The 16,004-nt window shown below is 53.2% G+C and overlaps 2 protein-coding genes across 7 annotated transcripts in view; one reads left to right on the top strand and one right to left on the bottom strand.

Annotated features, from left to right (window-relative positions):
• The first annotated feature begins 3,769 nt into the window (after positions 1-3,769).
• On the top strand, positions 3,770-12,363 carry LOC108027662 (fatty acid synthase). The gene is made up of 5 exons (XM_017099201.3): positions 3,770-4,325; positions 4,389-11,125; positions 11,191-11,286; positions 11,357-11,500; positions 11,562-12,363. Exons 1-5 carry the CDS (start codon positions 4,091-4,093, stop codon positions 11,673-11,675), a joined length of 7,326 nt encoding a protein of 2,441 aa, XP_016954690.1. The 5' UTR covers positions 3,770-4,090; the 3' UTR covers positions 11,676-12,363.
• A 196-nt stretch (positions 12,364-12,559) lies between these two features.
• The window catches only part of LOC108027664 (uncharacterized), an 82,175-nt gene continuing 78,730 nt past the window's right edge, over positions 12,560-16,004 (bottom strand). For all 6 annotated transcript variants that reach the window (XM_017099203.3, XM_017099206.3, XM_017099207.3 and 3 more), the window contains 3 exons: positions 15,768-15,963; positions 15,021-15,702; positions 12,560-14,959 (listed from right to left, as the gene is read on the bottom strand). In XM_017099203.3, coding sequence (XP_016954692.1) covers positions 13,951-14,959; positions 15,021-15,702; positions 15,768-15,963 — 1,887 coding nt within the window. In that variant the 3' untranslated portion in view covers positions 12,560-13,950. The remainder of the gene's footprint in view (positions 14,960-15,020; positions 15,703-15,767; positions 15,964-16,004) is intronic.

The following is a 16,004-nucleotide window of genomic DNA, read 5'->3' as shown; positions in this document are numbered from 1 at the left end:
TTGTACATCTCCGTCACGCACACAACAGCTGACCACTTATCGCTGTTAATGCGAATTTAAGCGTTGCACAGAGTCCAGCAACAATAATGGAGGTTTACAGGGTATAAGATCAGCTACGAGGGACCTAGGTGACTTGGGTAAGTCGCACCTGGCATACCCTTTATTGCCTAAGCATTCTATCAAATAATTAGCTATAAGCAGACCTATACTGCTGTGGATTTAACAATTGTACCTATTAATATACTCTTTTATAATTGTAAGCATATCTTTTTAGGTTGTTATGAATTTGATATTATTATTAAAAAATAATCACATTCTAATATATAAATCAAAAACCATACATTGCACAAAAGATAACTTAACAATATGAAACCAAGTTTATTCTAATCCTAATCAAAATACTTATACCAGATCGAAACCAGATTTAATAAATCCCTTGGCCTATCGAGAAGGTCCGACAAGGTCGGGAATCCGAAAAGCTGCCCGAATCCATGGAACTCTCTGCAAGGGCATCTATAACATAACAGTGACCCCACTAACCCGGCGCGCACAAGGGTTAACGCTAACAGAGAGCCGTTGAGAGCAGAGAGCGAGAGCGGCGCCGCGCAAAGCTCTCTGCCGGCGTCGGCGTCGCGTCGGCGGTCGTCATATAAAAGCCGGCGCTCACCTGATTCTCGCATTTCCGTTTGTCGCAGCAGCCCGCCGTTGTCGTGTTTTCCCAAACCGCACGCCTCGCTACGTCCATAGACCCCAATAATAACCGTGTGTGTGGCAGAGTAATTTGCGAAGAACACAAAACCTAACGGTGCACCCGCAGAACGGAGAGCTTTGAGTCGTAGCCAGTCGCTGGATTATAACGGTTTCCCCACGCAGTCAGGACCAACTGTAAAGGAACACCCCGCACGCAAATCCACCACGACCCCCGCCGCCCGCCCGCCCCAGGAACTCGCGAACAGCTGTCGAGGAATCGCCTGATTTCTAGGTATGTACAAAAAATGGCAGCCGCAGGAGCACAACAGCCGCCCTGCCAGTGTGTGTGTGTCTGTGCGCCGGAGGAAATGAAAAACGCATTTTCTGCAAGTGAATTGCCGAAGAAACGACTATAGTAGAGGCGGAAAAGTGTGAAAAAAATTACGGAAAAAATATTACAAAAAATGGTTAGTTCGGAGAGGCTCTAAGTGATCGGTCGGCTAAAAATACGCATTACTAAATTTCGCCTCTGCTCGGCCAGCACTTGCGGTTTGACCTTTGGGACGCCCCCTCGAACAGCCAACAGCAGTTCCTGCCCCTTCAGACGGCAAATTACAAGCTAATTGCGAAATCAGTCGCCCATTCCCTATAAAGGGCTTCTCGATAGGGTTTCGCCCTCTAATTGCCAGCCAGAAGCAGCAAAAGTAAAACTATTCGTTCGGGGGTTGGGCCAAGCACAACTGGAATTGGGTGTTTAAATACCAAGCCTAAAATCGAAAAGGAGGTATATCGAAGTTTAAGAAATTCCTTCTAAAAGGTTCCCAAGTACTGATGAAACTTAGCTACCCCCACTAAACTTGGTGAATTAGCGTAGGTCATTTCCTGGTTGCGTGCTCTTGCCTTCATGCCAACTAAACCGCTCGAAAATGAAATATTAAATTGCTCTTAATATGGAAATATGCCTAAATAGCAGTCTTTGTAAGCTATTTGTAAACAAATATTACCCAATTGTTGGGCAAAATGACATTCTAAATTGCAAATAACTTTGATAAATGTATTAAAAACTAACTCAAATTAAAAGAAAATTAAACAAATAAGGGGTAATTTCTAAAAGATATAATTCCAGGAAACTTTAGAGTGCCAAAATAGCTGAAAGTCGGTTATCAGAGCCAGCGATCGCTTTGCATATAAAGCAAATCGCAACTCGCCCCGCAGCCCATAAAAGCAACGCACACTCCCAGCCCGAGGAACCAGAATCGTGCGATTGGAAAATTTCGAGTGTCTGGGACTAATCTTTATCGGCGAACAGTGTCGCGCTTCCTGGAGAACACGCGTCCGCCGGCGATCAAACATTTCCGATCCAGGTGCCCGGCCACCCTTATCAGGGCGTTTCGGGATCACCCCATGGCCCAGTGCCCAGGCCTTATCGCGGTGTTCGTGAACTTGAAGCGTCACCGAAGGCGAAGATTTCGCTGGGCTGGGCGCGGGGACGCCTCGGGGAGTACTCTCTTCGGAACCCCCAATCGATGGCTGTGGCAATAGAGCCGAGTGCATGGGCAAACAGCGTAGAGTGCCCCACCTATAGGGGCACTGTGCTGTTTGTCCCCGTGTTTACCCATCCAATGACGCAACTTTCGCGATATGGCCTGATGATGGACGGATCGATGGGGGGGCGGGGGCCGTCGATAAATCAATACCGCCCGGCCCGGGTAGTGGCTGAAAAGGATAGTTCGCCGGCTGCGATTACATGTGCTAAGCGCGGGGGCAGAGCCAGCGATCTCGGGGAGCCGAAGCTATGGAAACAATACCTCAATGAACTTGAGAAATCACGCCACCTTATCTCGCCAAACAAATGGTACACGCGTCGGGCTCGTGTGAGTGTGTGCCTCGGCGGGGACTAATGGGTCCGGGCCCACAGTGGGTACCTATGCCAGCCCGCCGGTCGGCGTGCGAATCTCGCCGCTCTCCGGGGCTCCCGCCTCCAAGTCACCGATTCCGATTACAGTGGCAAAACATAAACATAGAATCCAGACGCCACTGTCTTGGGGAAGATAAGCTCGCTGAGTCGGCCGATTTCGCCGGCAGTTCACGGGTACACGGGGAGAAATCAGGCCAGCTTAAAAATAGTTTCTATGGCTAAATCAGTTATGGTATATATAGTATGTCCCAGAATAGTTCATAGTTATATATATCAAAGCAAAGAGGTTTCAAGTTTATTGATTGTCATAAACATATTGGTAGAACGTTGAAGTAAGAAAAGTGTAACAGTTATGAGTTCGGAACCAAGGCAATTTTTTTTTTACTAAAAAAAACACATGAATCACAATTTTAATTTTATGAAATTGTTATATATATATATATATTAATAGTTGATATTTTTCAATACCAGAGAGCCCCATATGGGTATTTACTAAATCTCAACTCGTAGTTTTTTGCCAGTGTATTGCTCAATTCGGCCTTGTTGCCGACCGCTCTGGTTCTGGCTCTTCCTCTTCTAACGACGCTTTCGGATTCGGGTTCCCTCAGTTTGGGCTTCAGCCTGAAGCGACTCCGTCACTGCTCGCTTCATTCCACTTCCCTTCTTTTGTTGAATCATTCCCACATCGCACTCGCACATCGTACGAGTTTCTCGGCGAATAAGAAAGCAGCTTGCCTGCTGCTCAGTGGGCGGGGTGGCCCATGTTAACGCAAGCGGTGTGGCACTGTTAACGAGCATAGCTGCCACAAGTTGCTGTTAACGGGCGGCGGGTTTTCTTCAAAGCGGAAAGCCGCCCATAACAAAGAGTGCCGTGCGCCGGTCAAAGCTCCGCCGGCACGGCATCACCTGATTTGCAATTTGTACACCAACTTTCCACCAGCTGAACGTTTGGAAAAAAACAAATACACCGCCCGGCATCCCGCTCCAGAGAGAGCGAAAGCTCGGCGGCGGCGGGTGGCTGAGAGCTTTGGCCCTATGTTAGCCCAACAGCGAGGGCTGGCACCAGAGTTTCAGAAATATTTAAACAGTAGATTTTCCTCTTAAAAATATGTACCTCTTGCATATCATATTTTAACCAGCTTTTTCCCCATTCACTTGCAGCCCCTACAACTAAACCTGTTGCAAGCCGTGGACCAGCCGCATCCTGTTGCTTTCAAGCCTAACAATTGCAGCAGCCATCAGCCCCATCATTCCCCCAGCACCCAGAGCAACGGAAAAAGCGCTCGCGCCAACCGCCGCCGACGTCGCAGACGCAACAAGCAGCAGCAGAATTCGCAGCAACCTGACGCCTTCCGGGATTCAGACGCGCAGCTAACACCGAGCACCTCCTCGTCCACACCGCACTCTGCACCCAACGATAGACAGGACCACCTAGACAACCACTTCAACTCCAACTCCAACTCCCAATCCCAAATCAACAAGATGCCCGCCCGATTCGCCGAGGAAGTCATCACCGCTGAGCCCGCACAGCGTGCCGCCCCCCAATTGGACCTGGGTGGTGGTAACTATGTGCCCCGCCAGCAGCACCTCAACGATGAGATCGCCATCACCGGTTTCTCCGGCCGTCTCCCGGAGAGCTCCACCATCGAGGAGTTCAAGCAGAACCTCTTCGACGGCGTGGACATGGTCAACGACGATCCCCGCCGCTGGGAGCGAGGTGAGATAATAATTATTAATATATTCATTCTTGAAGAGTAACTAATCTCCCACTTAATTATAGGTCTTTATGGACTGCCCGACAGGATCGGCAAGCTCAAGGAGAGCGATCTGGAGAACTTCGACCAGCAGTTCTTCGGTGTGCACCAGAAGCAGGCCGAGTGCATGGACCCGCTGCTGCGCATGCTGCTCGAGCTGACCCACGAGGCCATCATTGACGCTGGCTTGAACCCCACCGATCTGCGTGGATCCCGCACTGGTGTGTACATTGGTGTGTCCAACTCGGAGACGGAGCAGCACTGGTGCAGCGATGCCGACCGCGTGAACGGCTATGGCTTGACGGGATGTGCCCGTGCCATGTTTGCCAACCGCATCTCCTTCACCTTTGACTTCAAGGGACCCAGTTACAGCATTGACACCGCTTGCTCCAGTTCTCTGTACGCCTTGGAACAGGCCTTCTCCGATATGCGCGAGGGAAAGGTCGACAATGCCCTGGTCGCCGGAGCTGGACTGATCCTGAAGCCCACCATGTCGCTGCAGTTCAAGCGACTGAACATGTTGAGCCCCGATGGTAGTTGCAAGGCCTTCGATGAATCCGGCAACGGATACGTGCGTTCCGACGGTTGTGTGGTGCTCCTCCTGCAGCGTACCTCGGCCGCCAGGCGTGTGTATGCCTCAATCCTCAATGTGCGCACCAACACTGATGGTTTCAAAGAGCAGGGTATCACCTACCCCATTGGCAAGATGCAGAACCGCCTAATCCGCGAGACTTACGAGGAGATCGGCCTGAACCCCGCCGATGTGGTGTACGTTGAGGCCCACGGTACCGGCACCAAGGTGGGCGATCCCCAGGAGGTCAACTCCATCACCGACTTTTTCTGCAAGAACCGTACCAGCCCCCTGCTGATCGGCTCGGTGAAGTCCAACATGGGTCACTCGGAGCCCGCCTCCGGTGTCTGCTCAGTGGCCAAGATCCTGATTGCCATGGAGGAGGGTGTCATTCCCGGTAACTTGCACTACAACAAGCCCAACCCCGATCTTTACGGACTCGTTGATGGCCGCCTCAAGGTCGTGGACAAGAACCTGCCCTGGAACGGTGGCATCATTGGTCTGAACTCCTTTGGTTTCGGTGGCGCCAATGCCCACGTGATCTTAAAGTCAAACCCTAAGCCCAAGGCCCTGACCCCCAAGGATGGAGCCCAGAAAGTGGTCCTCGCCTCTGGACGTACCTTTGAGGCTGTGGAGCAGCTCCTGGAGTCCGCCACCGCCCATGCCGATGATGATGAGTACCTGCAACTGATCAACGAGATCCACTCGAAGGCCATCCCGAACCACTTCTTCCGTGGCTACGGAGTGGTGAGCAGCAAGGGCTCCCACCAGCGCGAAGTGATCGAGTCCACCGACGAGAAGCGTCCCATTTGGTACGTGTACTCCGGCATGGGCAGCCAGTGGGCCAGCATGGCCAAGGATCTGATGCAGATCGAGGCCTTCGCCAAGAGCATTCAGCGCTGTGCCGATGTCTTGAAGCCCGAGGGAGTGGACCTAATCGATGTGCTTACCCGTTCTACGGACAAGAGCTTCGAGAACATCCTGAACTCGTTCATCTCGATCGCCGCCATGCAGGTGGCTCTGACGGATCTGCTCGGCTCTCTGGGCATCCATCCCGACGGTATTGTTGGACACTCGGTGGGAGAGCTGGGATGCGCCTACGCCGATGGCTGCTTCACCCCGGAGCAGACCGTGCTGGCTGCCTACTGGCGTGGTAAGAGCATTCTGGACACCCAACTGGCCAAGGGCAAGATGGCCGCTGTGGGATTGAGCTGGGAGGACGCGCACAGCCGTGTGCCCAGCGATTGCTTCCCGGTGTGCCACAACAGCGAGGACAACTGCACCATCTCCGGCCCGGAGGCCTCCATCGAGGCTCTGGTCGCCAAACTGAACGAGGAGGGAGTCTTCGCCAGGGCAGTGAACTCCTCTGGATACGCTTTCCACAGCAAGTACATCGCTGAGGCCGGACCCAAGCTACGCAAGAGTCTGGAGAAGATCATTCCGAACGCCAAGAACCGCACCGCCCGCTGGATCAGTACCAGCATCCCAGAGTCCGCTTGGAACTCTCCCGTGGCCAAGCAGTCTTCGGCCGCCTACCATGTGAACAACCTGCTCTCGCCGGTGCTCTTCCACGAGGCTCTCCAGCACGTGCCCAAGAACGCCATTTCCATTGAGATTGCTCCCCACGGCCTGCTGCAGGCGATCCTCAAGCGCGCCCTGGGTCCCGATGCCACCAATCTGAGTTTGGTGAAGCGCGGCCACGAGAACAACGTGGAGTTCTTCCTCACCAACGTGGGCAAACTCTTTGCCGCCGGTGCCCAACCTCAGGTGCTGAATCTGGTGCGTCCTATCAGCTACCCAGTGGGCCGTGGAACCCCCATGTTGAACTCCAAGGTCGGATGGGACCACAGCCAAAAGTGGCTGGTGGCCAAGTTCGGCAAGGAGACCTCTTCCGGTGAGACCATCGTGGAGGTGGACCTCTCCAAGGAGGATGATGCCTTCCTGGCTGGACACACCATCGATGGCAGGATCCTGTTCCCAGCCACCGGTTACATGACCCTCGCCTGGCAAACCTTCGCCAAGATGCAAGGCAGTGAGTTCCACAAGACCCCCGTTGTCATGGAGAACCTCGTGTTCCACCGTGCCACCATTCTCAACAAGAACGCAGTGGTCAAGTTTGGCATCAACTTCTTTGATGGAACTGGCGCTTTTGAGATTTGCGAGAGCGGCAGCTTGGCGGTTTCCGGCAAGATCACCATTCCCGAATCCATTGACAACGAGGAGCTGCCTCTGGAGGAGCAAACTCCCAGCGCTGTGGCCAAGGAGCTGGTGACCAACGATGTCTACAAGGAGCTGCGTCTGCGTGGCTATGACTACGCCGGCATTTTCCGCGGAATCGTTCGCTCCGACACTGTGGCTTCCACCGGTAAGCTTCAGTGGGTGGACAACTGGATCAGCTTCATGGACACCATGCTGCAGTTCAGCATCCTGAGCAAGAACCTCCGTGAGCTTTACCTGCCCACTCGCATTGAGCGTGCGGTGATCAATCCCGCCAAGCACTTCGAGCTCTTGGCTGCCCTCACCAAGGAGCAGCAGCTTGAGACCGGACTGCCTGTGCAGTGGTACAGCGACATCAACGTGATCAAGAGCGGTGGCGTGGAGCTGCGTGGCCTGAAGGCCAATCTGGCCCAGCGTCGTCCTGGCACTCAGGCTCCTCCCACTGTGGAGCGCTACCAGTTTGTGCCCAACAACAACACCACCGATCTGCACGAGAACTCCGAGAAGGCTCGCCTGCACGCTTTGGATGTGGCCATTCAGGTGATCATTGAGAACTCCAGCGGAGCCGTGAAGCTAAAGGGTGTGGAGCTGGCCAATGGACGCAACCCTGATGTGCTGGTCGCCAACCGTTTGCTGCAGATTATCGAGGGTGAGCCCGTGCTCACTGGCGATGTGGCTGTAGCCACCTCGAACAACAATGAGGAGACCATCACCGCCGCCCTCGGCGATTCCGGTGTGCGAGTGGTGTCCAAGGATGTGCTGAAGGAACCGGTTGAGCAGAACTGTCACTTTGTCTTTGGCATCGATGTTCTTTCCCGTCCGGACACAAAGACCCTGGAGAACTCCATCGCTAGCATTCGCGAGAACGGCTTCCTGATCCTCGAGGAGACCCTGCCCACTTACACCAAGACCGGCCGTGCTCTGCTGGCCAAATTTGGCTTTGTTGCTGTCCAGGAACAGAGTCTGGGAGCCACCCGTGTGCTGGTCCTGGCCCGCAAGGCTTTGGATCTGAAGACCCGTAAGTCCGTCGTGGTTGTGGCCACCGAGCAGAACTTCGACTGGGTTGATGACCTGAAGGCAGCTCTGGCTACTGCTAACACTGAGGAGCAGTACGTGTACGTGGTTTGCCAGGGAGAGGAGCTGTTCGGAGCGGTGGGTCTGATGACCTGCATCAAGAACGAGAACGGAGGCAAACTGGCCCGCCTGGTCTTCGTGCAGGATGCCAAGGCTGAGAAGTTCTCCCTGACATCGCCACTCTACCGCCAGCAGCTTGAGAAGGACCTCATCTCGAACGTGCTGAAGAACGGAGCTTGGGGAACCTTCCGTCACCTCAAACTGGAGACCCAACAGGCAACCCTCCAGGTGGAGCACGCCTATGTCAACGCCTTGGTCAAGGGAGATCTGGCCTCGCTCAAGTGGATTGAGGCCGCCAAAGCTGATACCGCCGTCTCCGTTGACAAGAACCTGGAAACCTGCACTGTCTACTATGCCCCCATCAACTTCCGTGACGTTATGTTGACCTCGGGCAAACTGGCCGCCGATGCCCTGCCCGGAGATCTGGCTGAGCAAGATTGTGTGCTGGGTCTGGAGTTCGCTGGACGCGACACCCAGGGCCGTCGTGTGATGGCTATGGTGCCTGCCAAGTCCCTTGCCACCACCTGTGTGGCTAGCAAGCGCATGATGTGGCAGATTCCCGAGAAGTGGACCATGGAGGAAGCCTCCACCGTTCCCTGTGTGTACTCCACCGTCTACTACGCTTTGGTGGTCCGCGGACAGATGAAGAAGGGTGAGAAGATCCTCATCCACGCCGGATCCGGAGGAGTTGGTCAGGCAGCCATCTCTGTGGCTCTGGCCCATGGATTGACCGTGTTCACCACTGTGGGTAGCAAGGAGAAGCGCGACTTCCTGCTGAAGCGATTCCCCAAGCTTCAGGAGCGCAATATCGGCAACTCCCGAGACACCTCCTTCGAGCAGCTGGTGCTGCGCGAGACCAAGGGACGCGGTGTGGATCTGGTCCTCAACTCGCTCTCCGAGGAGAAACTCCAGGCTTCGATCCGCTGCCTGGGTCTGAATGGACGCTTCCTGGAGATTGGCAAATTCGATTTGAGCAACAACAGCCCACTCGGCATGTCCGTGTTCCTCAAGAACACCTCGTTCCACGGCATCCTGCTGGACAGTGTGATGGAGGGAGAGGAGGAGATGCAGAACCAGGTTGTTTCCCTGGTTGCCGAGGGTATCAAGACCGGAGCCGTTGTGCCCCTGCCCACATCCGTGTTCAACGACCAGCAAGTGGAGCAGGCCTTCCGTTTCATGGCCTCTGGCAAGCACATCGGTAAGGTTGTGATCAAGGTGCGCGATGAGGAGGCTGGCAAGAAGGCGCTGCAGCCCAAGGCACGCCTGATCAACGCCATTCCCCGCACCTACATGCACCCGGAGAAGAGCTACATCCTGGTCGGAGGTCTCGGAGGATTCGGTCTGGAGCTGACCAACTGGCTGGTGACTCGTGGTGCCCGCTACATTGTGCTCACCTCCCGTTCGGGAGTGAAGACCGGCTACCAGGGTCTGATGATCCGTCGCTGGCAGGAACGTGGCGTCAAGGTTGTGATCGATACCAGTGATGTGACAACCGCCGCTGGAGCCAAGAAGCTGCTGGAGAACAGCAACAAACTGGCTTTGGTCGGAGGCATCTTCAACCTGGCCGCCGTCCTTCGCGATGCTCTGATTGAGGATCAGACCGCCAAGGACTTCAAGACGGTGGCGGACCCCAAGGTGACAGCCACCAAGTACCTGGATCAGTACTCGCGCACCATCTGCACGGAGCTGGACTACTTCATCTGCTTCTCCAGTGTGTCCTGCGGTCGCGGTAACATTGGACAGACCAACTACGGTTTGGCCAACTCCGCCATGGAGCGAATTTGCGAGCAGCGCCAGGTGAGCGGATTCCCAGGAACAGCCATCCAATGGGGAGCCATCGGAGACACTGGTTTGGTGTTGGAGAACTTGGGTGACAACGACACCGTTATTGGAGGAACCCTGCCCCAGAGGATGCCGTCATGCCTGCAGACCATCGACCTGTTCCTGCAGCAGCCCCATCCCGTCGTCGCCTCCATGGTGGTGGCCGAGAAGCGCAAGTCAGACCAGTCGGCTGGAGTCAGCCTAATCTCCACCATTGCCAACATCCTTGGTCTGCGGGACACGAAGAACATCCAGGACGGAGCATCGCTTGCTGATCTGGGCATGGACTCGCTTATGAGCGCGGAAATCAAGCAGACTCTGGAGCGAAACTTCGACATTGTTCTGTCCGCCCAGGAGATCCGCCAGCTCACCTTCGGAGCCCTCAAGGCCATGGATGGTGGAGCCGAGGCCAAGCCGGCCCCTGCTGCTCCCGCCGCAGCTGCAGGTGCAACTGGAGCCGCTGATAAGACCATCAGCTCTGGAGGATCCTCGCGCACGGCCAGCCCGATGGGCGATGGAACCCAGGTGGTGTTCACCACCTCCCTCATCCCCACCAAGGCCATTGTGCAGCTGGAGACCAAGGCACCTGCGAATAGCAAGCAGAGTCCCATCTTCTTCATTTCCCCCATCGAGGGCTTCGCCTCCGCTCTGGAGCCGCTGGCCAAGCGATTGGAGGTGCCCGCCTATGGACTCCAGTTCACGGAGGACGTGCCCTACGATTCCCTGGAATCGGCGGCCAAGTTCTTCATCAAGCAACTGCGTTCCGTCCAGCCAAAGGGTCCGTACAAGCTAGCCGGTTACTCATTCGGTTGCCTGCTCACCTACGTGATGGCTGGCCTTCTGGAGGAGACCAACGAGGTTGCCAACGTGATCATGTTGGACGGTGCTCCATCCTACGTTAACTGGTACACGAGCAGCTTCAAGCAGCGCTACACGGACGGCACCAACCAGGACAACGACAACCAGAGCTACGGCTTGGCTTACTTCGGAATTGTGCTCGCCAACATCGACTACAAAGCGGTAAGTGTGAAGGATTATTTTGGTTAAATAATTAATACTAATAATCCTTATTTTATGGCCAACAGCTGGTGCGCCTGCTACTGGTGATCCCCACATGGGAGGAGAAACTCGAGAGGTTCGCTGAGCTTATGAGCAACGAGATCACCCAGCCCGCGGAAACGGTAAGGCCCGCAAGACTCCAACAAAGAAAGGTTCTTCTTTACTAAATTATTTCTCTCCTTAAAATTGCAGATCAAGAAAGCCGCCACGCTGTTCTACAAGAAACTGGAGCTGTCCGATGGATACCAGCCCACTCTGAAGCTTAAGTCGAGCGTTACCCTGGTAAAGCCCACAGACAACTCTGCTAAGCTGGACGAGGACTACCGTCTCAAGGAGGTGGGTTTTACACTGAGCCAAAAATAAGGAATAGTATGCTAAATGTGTTTCTTATTCGTAGGTCTGCACAAAGCCCGTTGAGGTTCACACCGTTGAGGGCAACCACCGCACCTTCCTCATCGAGGACCAATCGTTGAAGACCATCCAGAGCATACTGAAGCGTCTGTTCAACTAGGCTACACAGAGGATTAGCATAAGAGTTGTGGATGTGGCAAAGCACTAGACCCACGACCCACTACCAACACTATCATCACCCATCACACGCATCCAATACTCGGGTTCTAAGCACCATGTGGAGCCACGGAACACATCGACAACTAGTTAGCATACTTAGTGATTGAATTTACGTTGTTGAGCTGCAAGGAATCGCTCGCCCCCAACCCAGTTACGCACAGCTAGAGGAGATAAGTAAACAGATCGGATTGGACTGGAGTGGATCGGATTGCATCGGCCTAACTGCTGTCTTGCAGGGCCGTAGACTTTGGTCCAAAATTTAGTCTACGGTCGCTGCGATTCCGGGCAGTTGAAAGGATGCAAGACGAGAGACTCAGTCCACTAGACTTAACGCTTTGTGCACCGTACAGTTCCAGTACACGACATTCCTTGAGAGCTAGACGGCTCTAGACGTCCCAACTTACCAAATATATCTTTTATGCTCTATCTATAATGTATGTCGCATATTCTAGTTTTATTGCCTAGTTGTAAGCCTACAGTTTGTAGTCGCGCATGTAATGAATTTCATTCCTCGAACTAACGCAAGAAAAGAAGCTACAAAATTTGTTATCTCTCTTGATGTATAAAATAATCGCAGAAAAATGATCACTCATGAATATTGTGGATATTAAAATTACACCATAAAATAACCAGAAGGCTTTTTTATTTGGAATTAAAAAGCAATGGTAATGGTAAAAATCTAGCAGTAAAAAATGGTTAACTATTAAATCAAAAGATTGATATTAAAATAGTAAAATTACCAACAACTATTGATTGCCATTTCCCTTTACCAAAGTTGAGGCCATTCCCCTCGATTCCCCCATCCCCAAATATAAAAAACTGTACTCATTTTTGAAACAATTACTTATTTATTTAAGGTTTTTTGAAATTATTTAGCAAAAAATATTTATAGGGATTTTTAACTGTACCACTTCACTTATCTTTTCTTTTGCAACTTATTTTCCGATGGTTCCGCACCGTATCTTACAGAATATGCGTGTTGATGGGTGCCGGGTCTTCTTATTATCTCACACATAATAAAAATAACATACTTAAAAGTTAATGACAATGCTGCGTGTTACAAAGTTAGCGTATCCTGAACCTATACATATAAAACTCGCATATTTCGGACACATTCCAAGGATAACAAAATAAAAACGTAACGTAAACTAATGTAGTTAGGCTAGAACTAATGCATAACTGATTCAGTACGAACTAATCGATTTCAATTCTTGCTTTTACTTAACGCTTTCGTAGGGCATTAGAGACTAAATAATAAATACATGTATAAAACACAAATTAAAGCTTAGCTAGGTCGGCGATGCGGCTCAGGACCCTGACAATCTAGTTGGTACACTATTATATAGACGTGGCGGGGGTCGGATACCTCCCCCGGGACCACGGATAGCGGGCATTAAGGACATCTAGTGAGTGGTTGGGTTTGAGCTCAAGGGAGGCTATTATCCGGGGACCGAGTACGATATTAGCGATTGCGAGTTGCGGTTAGAGTACAATATCAATATCGCTAATCGTACAAATACTTGTAGAGTGTGTGGTATAGTAGTAAGTTTTATGCAAATATCCATACTGCTTCATCTAAATGCTACCCATTACTGAAACTGTTTTCAAATACGCAGCTTTATACGCTCTAAACTTGGTTTAGCTTTGTGTGTGGCATCTTCGATCCTCCTCGTTAGCGCCCTTTTTAAAAAATGTTTTTCTCTATTTTCCGTTTCAATTTCAATTCCCCCAAGTTACTGTGACGGCTCCGCTTGCTGTGCTCGACTAATGTTAGATCATATATATCATATTGTTATTATTATACTTTATGAGCGCCTTCTATGAGCTACCATACTGCTAAATGCAATTATTTACACAAACATTATCTTCAGTTAAGAACGTACGAATTATCATTATATATTTATGGGTATCTCCATCATTTCTGCACGGGGTCTATAGAAGTGAAAACGACAAGCTATGCTTCCTACTATGACTTCCATCTGCTCCTACCAGTCGCAAGTGCCGATTCCTAATCCCTTATCAGTTTGTTTTACAAATTGGTTTCTAGCGCTTTAGAAGCTATCATCGCTGTCGCTGTGCTCCGGGTGCTCCTCGCCCACGATCAGCTCGTCCTGATCCTCCCGATCCTGATCGTCCTCCTCCTCAATGTCCTCGCTCTCGTAAGCCTCTTCGGCCGCCTCGGCGATCTGGTCGATCTGCTCCTCGTAGGCAGCATGTCATGCCAGTCCATTGGCATCGGCGGCGTCCTCCGACCAGCTGACCTCCATGGGCGTGCAGGGCAGGGCCTCCTCGATGGACATGCGGGATGGTGGTTGCTTGGGCCGCTTGGACAGGGATCCGCCCGAGGCGGTGCTGGAGGCGGAGGAGCTGCGCATCATGTCCTCCGACGAGGCCGAGCAGCTCTCGTCCTCGGAGTTGGCCCCGGAAACCATGGCCTCGCCGGCCGACTCCTGGATCTCCTGGAACTTCTTGGCCTCGCTGGACATTAGCTTCATGGTGGAGCTACGTGGACGAATCTCGGCTCCTGGGGCTTGTGGTGAGCTGGAGCACAGTGGAGTATCCTCATGCCAGTCCGCTAGGTTGAGTTCATCCTGCTGCTGCCTCTGCCGTTGGCCAGAAGATTCGCAAACCGCCGAGCTGGAGGCCGAGGCCTTGATGCACACCGAGTGGGAGCGGGCGCGGGACAAAGGACGACCCTCCGTCTCGCCGGAGTGGCTGGTGCTCCTCAGTAGGGCCGTGGCCGACATGCTCTGGCTGAGGGGATTGGGATGAGCGGGGGAGGAGCCTCCATTTGTGGCCCCACCATTGGAGTGACCATTGCTGCTCAAAGTCTGCCGCCGCTGGATGGGACACCGCTCGTTGTTGCTTCTCAGGGAACCAGCTCTGCGCACAATCTTCGGGGTATTACCCTTAAACGAAGACTCATCGTCGATCTCCAGAGTCCAACTGACCGAGTCATTCCGCTCGATCATGCCCTTCATCACCGGCGATGTGGGCGAGGAGGTGGTCACGGCGATGTCGAGACCACTGCGCCCCAAGCTGCAGCGGCTATTCTCATGGGAGCTGGCGGAGCGATCCAGCAACTTGGCCTCCGCCGCCTGCAGCTGCACGGAGCGCTGCTTGAGGTGGTACTGCAGCTCCTCCTTGTCGAAGGTGAGCCGCGTGCGCTTGATGCTCTCGTATTTGTAGGCCTTCTGGAGCTCCTCCATCTTCTGCTGCATGTCCCTGGAGGAGATTAGGTAAGCGTTAGTTGGGGCTACTCAAAAGTGGTTTGTTGAGTACTTACTTCTCCTTTTCGGTCTTGGCCTCCAGTTCGGTGCGCAGCATCTCGTTCTGGGCTTCTAGCAGAGCCACACGGTTGCTCAGCTTTAGGCGCTCCTCGCTCTCGCGGATGAGGTCCGACTTGGCCTTGCTGAGCGAGGAGATCTCCGCCTGCTTCAGCTCCAGGACGCAGCGCAGGCTGTCGGCCTCGCTGGTCAGCCGGCTGAGTTCCGCGGATGCGGTGTCCGGCAGACTAGAGCAGGGACTACGGCGTTGCGAGGATGTGCGCAGCACGGAGATCTCGTCCTGGGAGAGTGCCAGACGATCCCTCAAATCCCGCTCATTGTGCTCCTTGTTGGCTTTCAGGGTGGTCAGCTCCTTGGTGAGGCTCCTCACGCGATCGTTGAGCTCCTGCTCCCGCTGGTTGGCCTCCGAGAGGCGGGCGGCATGGGTGTTCTCCTTGCGAATGAGCTTCTCGCGGTTCTCCTGTTCCTGGGCCTCCAGCTTCTGCAGGCGCGTCTGCAGCTCCTGGATCTTGTGCTCGGCGGTGGTCAGGTGCTCTTGCTTGAGGCTGAGTTTGTGGGACACCTCCATGTGGTAGGCCTGCTGGGCCTGCTTGCTCTCCTCGTCCTTGGCACGCAGTTGGGATTCCAGATCGCAGAACCTTTGTTTGGCAAGCATTTGCACCTCCAGTACTTTCTCCTCAGCTGGAAAGGGGAAAAACAGATCTTTGGTTACGGATTTTTGGTGTGAGGGGATGAGGAGCACCCACCTTGCTTCAGTTCAGTGCGATGCAGATGAGCCCTTTCCTGCTCCCTGGCGGCCCACTCCACGTCCTTGGCATGCAGATCCTCGCGCAGCTGCTCGCAGTCCCTTTGCGTCTGTTGAAGGAGGAGAATGGTCTCCTCCAGCGCTCCCTTGGTCCGGGCACACTGCTCTTTGGTCTCCTTGCAGGCAAACGCATCCAGCTGTAATCCGCAAAAGAAACAAACAACCATGGTTAGAGTCG

The sequence above is a fragment of the Drosophila biarmipes genome, chromosome 2L (genome assembly GCF_025231255.1).
Source record: "Drosophila biarmipes strain raj3 chromosome 2L, RU_DBia_V1.1, whole genome shotgun sequence".
NCBI lineage: Eukaryota > Metazoa > Arthropoda > Insecta > Diptera > Drosophilidae > Drosophila > Drosophila biarmipes.
Note: the sequence above shows the minus strand (reverse complement) of the source record. Positions and strands in the feature narration are given on the sequence as shown.

What these genes read in the sequence shown, in the direction of transcription:
- LOC108027662 (XM_017099201.3), top strand. Translation starts at nt 4,091, where the DNA reads ATGCCCGCCCGATTCGCCGAGGAAGTCATCACCGCTGAGCCCGCACAG. An exon ending in TCCCCGCCGCTGGGAGCGAG is followed by an intron (nt 4,326 to 4,388) that starts GTGAGATAATAA and finishes ACTTAATTATAG; the next exon opens with GTCTTTATGGACTGCCCGAC. An exon ending in TCACCCAGCCCGCGGAAACG is followed by an intron (nt 11,287 to 11,356) that starts GTAAGGCCCGCA and finishes TTAAAATTGCAG; the next exon opens with ATCAAGAAAGCCGCCACGCT.